We start from the raw sequence: 13442 nt of genomic DNA on the forward strand, positions 1-13442 counted from the left end.
TATTCAAACGGGTTACAAGCAACAAGATGCGACACTCACAGAAAATCCTCTCTGGGTTGAGTATCTTGAGAACGTGTGGAGTGGGGTTGTTGAACATGGGGATCCTCTCAGTGTTGCGTGGAGGCATGGTAGGGTCGCCAGGAGCAGTCCTGAATGTGCCGTTTACAAACGACCTTAGCATGTTAAGTCGAGCTTCACTGATGCTGTACACGAAGCTAGCGTCAAGCCACGACGTCACATAGTTCAACTGCAACCACGACAGGTCAAAAATTAAAAAAAAAATATATATATATATCTGTATTTAAGGAATAAAAGAAAATACAATATCGTGTGCGGAACATTAATACACAAATACGATATAGGACAGAGAAGCTACGACGTTTCGGTTCAACTTGGACCATTTACAAGTTACACTGACTTGTAAATGATATAAGTTAGACAGAAACGTCTCCATAAGCTTCTATGCTCGGATTATTTGTATACAGAACTCTATTTTGGTGGTTGTGCAATGCCAGAAAGACATCCCCGTGTTGTGTAAGCCTAGCCTCCCGCACCTTCATGCACACGATAGCGCAGAGTGCGGCACAAGTTTCTAATACAGTTAAATATTATTCTTGAAGACCTGAAGTGAATTAGAAGAGGTATTTACACGTTCTCATAGGCATACTATTGTCTCAAGTTTCCTCATTGGCAAATTATGACTGCCTAATATTAATTCAAACCTTCCACTGGGTAACGCCACATTGTCTTAGAAAGACCACCATCGTAAAATACACAGGCACATAAATTCTGAAGCCGCTCAGAATTTGCACTATCAACTTATCATCGTTGAAGCTAATCAGATGAGGCACTCAAAAATTACCGCGTGAAAACCAGCATTTCCCCCAGTTTCTTACAATAAATGCAATCTGGGAGCCACACAGCACCCCCTCACACTCCAACAGCACATCAAATCCTAAAAGCCACTTGTCTCCACTTACTCCGATCTAACAGGCTCTCACGCTTGCTGGATGCTCAACCTCCCTCCACTCACTCTCCATATATTCTGCCTTTCTTCTGCTTTTCAACCCGTCCTCACCAAAGGCATGTTTATTTCTCACATACGGTCTACAGCAAATTTCTAGATTCACGATAAATATTTCTTAATGAGCAAAAAGACACCGGGAGCCACCAAACGCTGCTCAAGACTCGTATTTTGAAATTACTGTTGACTCGTTAGCCGAGGGAGAGGTGCACAGGGAGATGTTGGAGCTGGCACCACTCCTTGTGCTGCATAATCCACGTGTGTCTAGCACTTACACAAGTCAGAACACTAGATTATTACTTAATCTGCGTTGTAAAGTAACAACAGTGTCAGGTGTTGTGTGCTCCCACATTTCTAGCCACGAGACTTGGCATTCCGTCGACTTTGCTGTTCACAGTTCAACACTGTTTAGGATTCCTTACATGACTGTTAATGACAGTGACAACTGCAAGGTCGTCCTCTCAGATGAAGCTAGCAAATATTCTCGCCTCGGCTAGCAAGCTAGCAAATATTCTCGTCTCGGCTAGCAAGCTAGCAAATATTCTCGTCTCGGCTAGCAAGCTAGCAAATATTCTCGTCTCGGCTAGCAAGCTAGCAAATATTCTCGTCTCGGCTAGCAAGCTAGCAAATATTCTAGTGGAAATAAATGGTATAAAATACCGACACAATAGGAAAAATAAACACACAAGCAGTATAATGTGATCCTTTATTGACAACGTTTCACCCACACAGTGGGCTTTATCAAGTCACAAACAGATCTATTTGTGACTTGATAAAGCCACTGTGTGGGCGAAACATTGTCAGTAAAGGATCACATTATACTGCTTGTGTGTTTATTTTTCTAAATATTCTAGTCTTCACACTTACTACTTACTTAAAACATTACTCTGTACAACCCGGCGAGTGTCAACACAAACTTCACCTTGCACAAGTCTGGTGACTGCACCAGTCTCTTACACAATCATATATAGAGTACATGCACAAGGAGGATTAACAACACACACAAACAAGTGATATACCATCAATATGTATACATAAAATGATCCTAAATGGATGAACAATAGATTAAAATATCTGATTGGTCAAAAGAGAGGCATATATAGGCAAATCAAAAGAGGAGAGGGGCAATTGAGAAATCGATATATTCAGTTAAAGAGAGAAATAAAAAAGGGAATTAGAAAAGCAAAAAGAGATTATGAGGTTAAAGTTGCAAGAGAATCGAAGACTAACCCAAAAGGATTCTTTCAGGTATACAGAAGTAAGATCAGGGACAAGATAGGCCCACTCAAAAGTTCCTCGGGTCAGCTCACTGACAGTGATAAGGAAATGTGTAGAATTTTTAACACATACTTCCTCTCAGTTTTTACACAGGAGGATACCAGCGATATTCCAGTAATGATAAATTATGTAGAACAGGACGATAATAAACTGTGCACTATTAGGGTCACAAGTGACATGGTCCTTAGGCAAATAGATAAATTAAAACCTAACAAATCCCCAGGCCCTGATGAACTGTATGCAAGGGTTCTAAAGGAATGTAAAGAGGAGCTTAGCACACCTTTGGCTAATCTTTTCAACATATCACTACAAACTGGCATGGTGCCAGATAAGTGGAAAATGGCAAATGTGATACCTATTTTCAAAACAGGTGACAGGTCCTTAGCTTCGAACTATAGACCAATAAGCCTAACCTCCATAGTGGGAAAATTTATGGAATCAATAATTGCCGAGGCAGTTCGTAGCCACCTTGAAAAGCATAAATTAATCAACGAATCTCAGCATGGTTTTACAAAGGGGCGTTCCTGCCTTACGAATTTATTAACTTTTTTCACTAAGGTATTTGAGGAGGTAGATCATGGTAATGAATATGATATTGTGTATATGGACTTCAGTAAGGCTTTTGACAGGGTCCCACATCAGAGACTATTGAGGAAAATTAAAGCACATGGAATAGGAGAAGAAATTTTTTCCTGGATAGAGGCATGGTTGACAAATAGGCAGCAGAGAGTCTGCATAAATGGGGAGAAATCAGAGTGGGGAAGTGTCACGAGCGGTGTTCCACAGGGGTCAGTGTTGGGCCCCCTGCTGTTCACAATCTACATAAACGACATAGATGAGGGCATAAAGAGCGACATCGGCAAGTTTGCCGATGACACCAAAATAGGCCGTCGAATTCATTCTGACGAGGACATTCGAGCACTCCAGGAAGATTTGAATAGACTGATGCAGTGGTCGGAGAAGTGGCAGATGCAGTTTAATATAGACAAATGCAAAGTTCTAAATGTTGGACAGGACAATAACCATGCCACATATAAACTAAATAATGTAGATCTTAATATTACGGATTGCGAAAAAGATTTAGGAGTTCTGGTTAGCAGTAATCTGAAACCAAGACAACAGTGCATAAGTGTTCGCAATAAAGCTAATAGAATCCTTGGCTTCATATCAAGAAGCATAAATAATAGGAGTCCTCAGGTTGTTCTTCAACTCTATACATCCTTGGTTAGGCCTCATTTAGATTATGCTGCACAGTTTTGGTCACCTTATTACAGAATGGATATAAATTCTCTGGAAAATGTACAAAGGAGGATGACAAAGTTGATCCCATGTATCAGAAACCTTCCCTATGAGGATAGACTAAGGGCCCTGAATCTGCACTCTCTAGAAAGACGTAGAATTAGGGGGGATATGATTGAGGTGTATAAATGGAAGACAGGAATAAATAAAGGGGATGTAAATAGTGTGCTGAAAATATCTAGCCTAGACAGGACTCGCAGCAATGGTTTTAAGTTGGAAAAATTCAGATTCAGGAAGGATATAGGAAAGTACTGGTTTGGTAATAGAGTTGTGGATGAGTGGAACAAACTCCCAAGTACCGTTATAGAGGCCAGAACGTTGTGTAGCTTTAAAAATAGGTTGGATAAATACATGAGTGGATGTGGGTGGGTGTGAGTTAGACCTGATAGCTTGTGCTACCAGGTCGGTTGCCGTGTTCCTCCCTTAAGTCAATGTGACCTGACCTGACTAGGTTGGGTGCATTGGCTTAAGCCGGTAGGAGACTTGGACCTGCCTCGCATGGGCCAGTAGGCCTTCTGCAGTGTTCCTTCGTTCTTATGTTCTTATGTTAAACAAGAGTACATGTACTCTACGCCCCAAACAGTCTTTACCTATCTACCTCTCTTCTCCATCTACTAGTCTATTTTATATCATTTGTATACCTGTACATATTATCTACATTTCTCGACACCTCTGCCAGCCCTTCTATCTACCAACGTATCTATCTCTTTTTTTTTACCTGCCTCCTTATCTTCCTCCAACATCTTTCCTTCACTCTTCTTAAAATACTCCTCCCTCGCAATTCTTTCTCTTATTCCATTACTGGCACACATACCTCTTCCTCCCCTTTTTTCATAGTCTTTCCTGCGGAAACTAACTGCCACTCCTGCATGCTACGTTACCCTCCCTCCCTAACACGCAATGTTAGCCTCCCCCACTACATGCTACATTACTCTCCCCCCCCCCTCTCCTCAATATATGGTTTGTAGGCCAGGTGGGGGTGAAAGCCCTGCTGTGGTTATAGGGGGTCAAGGGGATGTGGTAGTTTTGTAAGGGGTAGATGATGCGGGTGGGGGGTGAGTGGGGAAGTGTGGTTGAGGGGGGCTCTTAAATCCATGAGAAAAGTGATAGGTGGCAGTAAACCCATGCAAGTGTGAAGGTTAGGTTAAAAGAGCACCTTGCAACAGCAGCCGTAGGTTAATAGAGTACTTTGAAATAACGGCTGTCGATTAGACAAGCCCACCCTTACGTATTACTCTCACTTTCACACGAACATAAGAGAGGAAGAATGTAAGAAGGAATTAACACTGCAGCAGGGATACTGACCCATACTCAGCAAGTCCTTCTCAAATCCAAAATCCCTCACCCATACACGTCTAAGCCATTAGTAAAGCTAGACAAAGCATCAGTCAATAACACTAATAAGCCATGCTAGGCAGGCCCTACCAACCTTCTCACTCACTGCTCTACTCTTTAAGATGCAGTTAATTCTCCTCATATACGCAAGTCAGATGCTGCTTCTATCTTACACGATGTCACTGAGTCTGTCATTGGCACTCTGCTCATGATCTACTGGAGCTCTGTGTGACCCTCGCCTTGACCTTACCTGCCCCTGTAGACCTTCGTGCCACCACCAGTGTCCTGTATGACCCTCACATTGACCTTACTTACCCCTCCTCTGCTGGAAAGGTCAACGACATTTCTCTAAGTATCCACCTATTGTGACTAATTGCAACGCAATTTTTCTTTCCTTCCCTCCTCTACCACGCCATGACCAGCCATCATGAATGACCCGAGGTTACACGACCTCCTTGACCACCTACCTGCTCGCGGGGACTGTTGGGGCTCTGACCGGTGGAGTAGTCGTAACCAGCGCGATGGAAAGGCATGAACTTATTGCCGGTACACTGCTGGTCGTACATCTCGTCACACTTGTCGATGTCGATCTTGTGAAGTTCGATGGGACAGCTCAGCTCCGAAGCCTGGAGCACCTCTGATGACACCACCTGACCTGCCAACACAACCACACAATACATTAGCAACACCACCTGACCTGTCAATACATCAGTTACACCACCTGGCCTGCGCCAGGGGAGTGGAATATGGTGGGAGGAAAGAAAAAGAAGGGATAAAATAGGGAAAGAAGTTCGTCAGATCACTCAGCACTGCTGGCAATAAAATACCATACGCAAAAATATCTATCCAAGGTCACAGTAACAAACTCTCGTCTCCTTTTTCATATTATCGACACTCTCGTTAGATGATGGGAAAGAGGAGACAAAAGCAAACGTCCACAGATTTCTTAGATTCAAACCGGGGTATGTCAAGATTACAGTCCACCGTGCCTACCACTGAGCCAGCACCACTAACAATACTCACCAAGTCCTCAGTTGTTCCTAGTTACACTTAACTAAACCTCTGGGGGAGACTTTGCAGCTCCTCTTAAGAATCTCGTTCAGTACAACTTTTTTTAATCGATGACAATTTTGTTCCAACAAAAGTTGAAAACGGCCTCTACTACGTCTCCCCAAACACGTGAAGGCTATTGCGAGGCAAGTTTTTCAGTGGGTTGTGGTGTAGTCTGCCACTGTCGCACAAGTGTCCCTCACACTACGTTCAGTGGGTTGTGGTGTAGTCTGCCACTGACAAGATTCTTCCGGTGACAATTTCGTCGATAAATGCTCCAAGATCTACCTCGGTCGGTCGATCAATGGGTAGGTTAGTCTGTCTGTCTGTCTGTGTCTGTCTGTCTGTCTCTCTCACACACACAAAGAACACGGGAAAATAAGGAGATTAGTCTAAGAGCCAGGAACGAGTATGCACAGGTAAGGAGGGAGGCCCAGCGACAGTATTAAAATAACAGCATCGAAAGTCAAGTCTGACCCGAAACTGCTGTACAGCCACATTAGGAGGAAGACAACAGTCAAAGACCAGGTGATCAGGCTGAGGAAAGAAGGTGGGGAACTCTCAAGTAACGATCACGAGGTATGTGAGGAGCTCAACATGAGATTTAAGGAAGTATTTACAGTAGAGACAGGAATGGCTCTGAGAAGACAGCACAGAGAGGAACACCAACAGGGAATATACCAACAGGTGCTGGATGACATACAAACAACGGAGGAGGAGGCGCAGAAGCTGCTAAGTGACCTCGATACTTCAAAGGCGAGGGGTCCAGACAACATCTCCCCGTGGGTCCTTAGAGAAGGAGCTGAGACGTAGTGAGTGTCACTAACCACAATCTTCAATACATCCCTTGAAACTGGGCAACTACCCGAGGTATGGAAGATGGCAAATGTAGTCCCCATTTTTAAGAAAGGAAACAGAAACGAGGCACTAAACTACAGACCAGTGTCACTGACGTGTATAGTATGCAAAGTCATGGAGAAGATTATCAGGAGAAGAGTGGTGGAGCACCTGGAACGAAACAAGATTATAAACGACAACCAGCACGGATTCATGGAAGGCAAATCCTGTGTCACAGACCTTCTGGAGTTTTATGACAAGGTAACAGAAGTAAGACACGAGAGAGAGGGGTGGGTCGATTGCATTTTCCTCGACTGCAGGAAGGCCTTCGACACAGTTCCTCACAAGAGATTAGTGCAGAAGCTGGAGGATCAGGCGCGTATAACAGGGAAGGCACTGCAATGAATCAGAGAATACCTGATAGGGAGGCAACAACGAGTCATAGTACGTGATGAGGTATCACAGTGGGCGCCTGTGACGAGCGGGGTCCCACAGGGGTCAGTCCTAGGAAGTGCTATTTTTGATATATGTGAATGACATGATGGAAGGGATAGACTCAGAAGTGTCCCTGTTCGCATATGATGTGCAGCTAATGAGAAGGATTAAATCGGATGAGGATCAGGCAGGACTACAAAGAGACCTGGACAGGCTGGACACGTGGTTCAGCAACTGGCTTCTCGAATTCAACCCTGTCAAATGCAAAGTCATGAAGACTGGTGAAGGGCAAAGAAGACTGCAGACAGAGTATAGGCTAGGTGGACAAAGGCTGCAAATCTCACTCAAGGAGAAAGATCTTGGGGTGACCATAACACCGAGCACGTCTCCGGAGGCACACATCAACCAGATAACTGCTGCAGCAGATGGGCGCCTGGCAAACCTGAGAATAGCGTTCCGATACCTTAGTAAGGAATCGCTCAAGACATTGTACACTGTGTACGTCAGGCCCATATTGGAGTATGCAGCACCAGTTTGGAACCCACACCTAGTCAAGCACGTCAAGAAATTAGAGAAAGTACAAAGGTTTGCAACAATGCTAGTTCCGGAGTTCAGGGGAATATCCTACGAAGAAAGGTTGAGGGAAATCGGACTGACGACACTGGAGGACAGGAGAATCAGGGAAGACATAACATACAAAATAATGCGTGGAATAGACAAGGTGGACTGAGACAGGATGTTCCAGAGAGGGGACACAGAAACAAGGGGTGACAATTGGAAGCTGAAGACTCAGACGAGTCACAGAGATGTTAGAAAGTACTTCTTCAGTCACAGAGTCGTCAGGAAGTGGAATAGCCTAGCAAGTGATGTAGTGGAGGCAGGAACCATACATAGCTTTAAGAAGAGGCATGACAAAGCTCAGGAAGCAGAGAGAGGGGACCTAGAAGTGATCAGTGAAAAGGCGGGGCCAGGAGCAGTCTCGAGCCCTGCAACCACATTAGGCGAGTACAGTTAAGCGAGTACACATAACCCCTGCAACCATATATAGGTGAGCACGCACGCGCTTTCAGTGCGGTATCAATTAACTTTCACACAATGTTGCTTTCATTCATTCTACTGCCCAACATTCGTCTCAACTCCGTCTATCTCACTCCAGATAGAATGATTTGTACGAAACAGAACAACAGATTTCGAGAATGGATGATGGAAGAGGAAGAGGGATAACTAAAATAAATCAGAAGTGACATACGTAGAAAACCCGAGTAATAATTTGAATGATACAGTGATGTGGAGAGAGAGAGAGAGAGAGAGAGAGAGAGAGAGAGAGAGAGAGAGAGAGAGAGAGAGAGAGAGAGAGAGAGAGAGAGAGAGAGAGAGAGAGAGAGAGAGAGAGAGAGAGAGAGAGAGAGAGAGAGAGAGAGAGAGAGAGAGAGAGAGAGAGAGAGAGAGAGAGAGAGGCCTTGGCTCTTTCTCAACTCTCTCAAGACAATACGTGGCACAATTGCAGTCTCCAAACTGGAAGCGGAAACACTAATTAACTTTAAAGTGAGCCAGCTCTCGTCCTCCTTTTCTGGTCTACCAGCCGGTATTACTGTCCAGTATACCAGCCGGTATTATTGTCCAGTATACCAGCCGGTATTATTGTCCGGTCTACCTGGAGTTTACCTGGAGAGAGTTCCGGAGGTCAACGCCCCCGCGGCCCGGTCTGTGACCAGGCCTCCTGGTGGATCAGAGCCTGATCAACCAGGCTGTTACTGTTGGCTGCACGCAAACCAACGTTCGAGCCACAGCCCGGCTGGTCAGGAACCGACTTTAGATGCTTGTCCAGTGCCAGCTTGAAGACTGCCAGGGGTCTGTTGGTAATCCCCCTTATGTATGCTGGGAGGCAGTTGAACAGTCTCGGGCCCCTGACACTTATTGTATGGTCTCTTAACGTGCTAGTGACACCCCTGCTTTTCATTGGGGGATGTTGCATCGTCTGCCAAGTCTTTTGCTTTCGTAGTGAGCGATTTTCGTGTGCAAGTTCGATACTAGTCCCTCTAGGATTTTCCAGGTGTATATAATCGTGTATCTCTCCCGCCTGCGTTCCAGGGAATACAGGTTCAGGAACCTCAAGCGCTCCCAGTAATTGAGGTGTTTTATCTCCGTTATGCGCGCCGTGAAGGTTCTCTGTACATTTTCTAGGTCAGCAATTTCACCTACCTTGAAAGTTGCTGTTAGTGTGCAGCTATATTCCAGCCTAGATAGAACAAGTGACCTGAAGAGTGTCATCATGGGCTTGGCATCCCTAGTTTTGAAGGTTCGCATTATGCATCCTGTCATTTTTCTAGCAGATGCGATTGATACAATGTTATTGGTGTTTCGCTCTATTTTGTGGCCATTATTTGTTTTGTACTCTGATGACGATTTAATTTCCTCGTGTTTGCCATATCTGAGTAATTGAAATTTCTCATCGTTAAACTTCATATTGTTTTCTGCAGCCCACTGAAAGATTTGGTTGATGTCCGCCTGGAGCCTTGCAGTGTCTGCAATGGAAGACACTGTCATGCAGATTCGGGTGTCATCTGCAAAGGAAGACACGGTGCTGTGGCTGACATCCTTGTCTATGTCAGATATGAGGATGAGGAACAAGATGGGAGCAAGTACTGTGCCTTGTGGAACAGAGCTTTTCACCGTAGCTGCCTCGGACTTTACTCTGTTGACTACTACTCTCTGTGTTCTGTTAGTGAGGAAATTATAGATCCATCGACCGACTTTTCCCGTTATTCCTTTAGCACGCATTTTGTGCGCTATTACGCCATGGTCACACTTGTCGAAGGCTTTTGCAAAGTCTGTATATATTACATCTGCATTCTTTTTGTCTTCTAGTGCATCTAGGACCTTGTCGTAGTGATCCAATAGTTGAGACAGACAGGAGCGACCTGTTCTAAACCTATGTTGCCCTGGGTTGTGTAATTGATGGGTTTCTAGATGGGTGGTGATCTTGCTTCTTAGGACCCTTTCAAAGATTTTTATGATATGGGATGCTAATGCTATCGGTCTGTAGTTCTTTGCTGTTGCTTTACTGCCCCCTTTGTGGAGTGGGGCTATGTCTGTTGTTTTTAGCAACTGTGGGACGACCCCCGTGTCCATGCTCCCTCTCCATAGGATGGTAAAAGCTCGTGATAGGGGCTTCTTGCAGTTCTTGATGAACACAGAGTTCCATGAGTCTGGCCCTGGGGCAGAGTGCATGGGCATGTCATTTATCGCCTGTTCGAAGTCATTTGGCGTCAGGATAACATCAGATAGGCTTGTGTTAGCCAAATTCTGTGGCTCTCTCATAAAAAAATTCATTCTGATCTTCGACTCTCAGTCTGGTTAGCGGCTTGCTAAAAACTGAGTCATATTGGGACTTGAGTAGCTCACTCATTTCCTTGCTGTCATCTGTGTAGGACCCATCTTGTTTAAGTAGTGGCCCAATACTGGACGTTGTTTTCGACTTTGATTTGGCATAGGAGAAGAAATACTTTGGGTTTCTTTCGATTTCATTTATGGCTTTTAGTTCTTCCCGCGATTCCTGACTCCTATAAGATTCCTTTAGCTTAAGTTCAATGCTTGCTATTTCTCTGACCAGTGTCTCCCTACGCCTTTCAGATATATTGACCTCTTTTAGCCGCTCTGTTATTCTTTTCCGGTCTACCAGCCGATATTATTGTCCGGTCTACCAGCCGATATTATTGTCCAGTATACCAGTCAGTATTATTGTCCAGTATACCAGGCGGTATTATTGTCCAGTATACCAGCCGGTATTATTGTCCAGTATACCAGCCGGTATTATTGTCCGGTCTACCAGCCGGTATTGTCCAGTGTACCAGTCAGTATTATTGTCCAGTATACCAGCCGGTATTATTGTCCAGTATACCAGCCGGTATTATTGTCCAGTATACCAGCCGGTATTATTGTCCAGTATACCAGCCGGTATTATTGTCCAGTATACCAGCCGGTATTATTGTCCAGTATAACAGCCGGTATTATTGTCCAGTATACCAGGCGGTATTATTGTCCAGTATACCAGGCGGTATTATTGTCCAGTATGCCAGGCGGTATTATTGTCCAGTATACCAGCTGGTATTATTGTCCAGTATACCAGCTGGTATTATTGTCCAGTATACCAGCTGGTATTGTCCAGTATACCAGCTGGTATTATTGTCCAGTATACCAGCTGGTATTATTGTCCAGTATACCAGCTGGTATTATTGTCCAGTATACCAGCTGGTATTATTGTCCAGTATACCAGCTGGTATTATTGTCCAGTATACCAGCTGGTATTATTGTCCAGTATACCAGCTGGTATTATTGTCCAGTATACCAGCTGGTATTATTGTCCAGTATACCAGCTGGTATTATTGTCCAGTATACCAGCTGGTATTATTGTCCAGCATACCAGCTGGTATTATTGTCCAGTATACCAGCTGGTATTTTGTCCAGCATACCAGCTGGTATTATTGTCCAGTATACCAGCTGGTATTATTGTCCAGTATACCAGCTGGTATTATTGTCCAGTATACCAGCTGGTATTATTGTAAGCTTCTTGACACCAGTGTTACATTGTGATATTTGGTTTCGAAAACCGACAAGATGAAGAATGTACATTCTACAAGAGTGATGGACTGAACACATCGATTCCAGGCTGAGGGATTGATTACCTCAAACTTCTCCTCTCCTTACCCATTTCTACTTTGTATTGGACTGATGAAGCCACTGTGTGGCGAAACGTTTCCTCAATAAAGATTCCCACATGTTGCATAAGTGTCTCAATCATTGTTACATTGTCACAAATCGATATTGTTATCGTGACGACAGTCACACCCTCAGACAGACAGACAGAGACAGAAACACAGACAGACAGACAGACAGACACGCACACTACAAGTGGGAGGTCATTATAAGAGGCTGGTCAGGTAGGAGGATGTAGGGCAGGTCTGGCGTTTTAACATACAAGTAGTCACACCTTCGGTGCTTAAACCACCTACAGCGCTTACACAGATATGTACACACGCATCCACGACGTGTACGCACGCACGTACGACCGCACACACGGGTATAGCTATGCTCTTAAAATTACACACACACAAAGACTACTTCACCAAAAAATTGGCGAGTACGTACTACAAACACGTACACCAACCCTGGCCTGGTCAAGTAATAATAATGGTAACGGTAAAACACAGGTTTGTCACACCACTGACAGTGTTACTCAAAGTCTCTGATGCTGAACCATCTTCACTCTTATCCTGACATCCCCTGCCTCCCCCTCCCCTCCTGGCAGGCCCCCACCCCCTTCTCCCCTCAACTACGTACATTAAGTAACTGGGGAACTTCCTGCCTGCTGTCAAGACAGTCACCAACTTCCTTACCAACCTCCAACCAAAACCCCCCACCCCCACACACACCCCACAAACACTCCTCGCCACACCTAAGGTGGGGGAATATTCATGGAGTCACCTTGAACTTTTAGTAGGAGACACCTGCAGATCTGGTGGCAGGATCCCACCTCCACCACTGCTCCTCCACTAACACGGAGCACCCCTTTAATAATAATAATAATAATAATAATAATAATAATAATAATAATAATAATATTATTATTATTAATAATAATAATAATAATAATATATAACAATAATGTAAGTACTTTCTCACACGTAGAGAAAATATCTGCTCTACTTTCTCGCGTAAAGAAACCAGAGTAGATTCTGGTGCTGCCGACACTCCCATCTCCTCCTCCACTGTACCCCTGTATTCTTGTACCACCGTACCCCTGTATTCTTGTACCACCGTACCCCTGTATTCCTGTACCACTGTACCCCGTATTCCTGTACCCCTATATCCCTGTACGACTGTACCCTTGTATTCCTGTCCCACTGTACCAGCAGCCTCCATCCCCTTTCTGGACCCTGAGACGATGACGAGGCGTGTTTGTTTAATGACTGGTAGTAAGGAGTCTTGACCATGTGTACCAGACTGCTCCACCTGTGTCAGTTCCCAGACTTGACTGAGTGTCGGCAGTAGGTGGTTACGTAACGGTAAGTGTCGGCAGTAAGTAGCGGCAGTAGCTGCTACTTACCAAGAGCCAAGACGCGACCCGTGCAACCACAAACAGGCGAGTACACTGGTCAGGACAATCTCTGCTGAGAACCTTGTG

At 44.6% G+C, this 13442-nt stretch overlaps 1 protein-coding gene across 1 annotated transcript in view; it reads right to left on the reverse strand.

Annotated features, from left to right (window-relative positions):
- Duox (dual oxidase) overlaps nt 1–13442 on the reverse strand; it is a 120034-nt gene that overhangs the window by 65110 nt on the left and 41482 nt on the right. Inside the window, exons 4-5 of the mRNA XM_053772807.2 lie at nt 5404–5591; nt 40–247 (exon numbers count right to left, since the gene is read on the reverse strand). Coding sequence (XP_053628782.2) covers nt 40–247; nt 5404–5591 — 396 coding nt within the window. The remainder of the gene's footprint in view (nt 1–39; nt 248–5403; nt 5592–13442) is intronic.

The sequence above is a fragment of the Cherax quadricarinatus genome, chromosome 9, assembly GCF_038502225.1.
Source record: "Cherax quadricarinatus isolate ZL_2023a chromosome 9, ASM3850222v1, whole genome shotgun sequence".
Lineage (NCBI taxonomy): Eukaryota > Metazoa > Arthropoda > Malacostraca > Decapoda > Parastacidae > Cherax > Cherax quadricarinatus.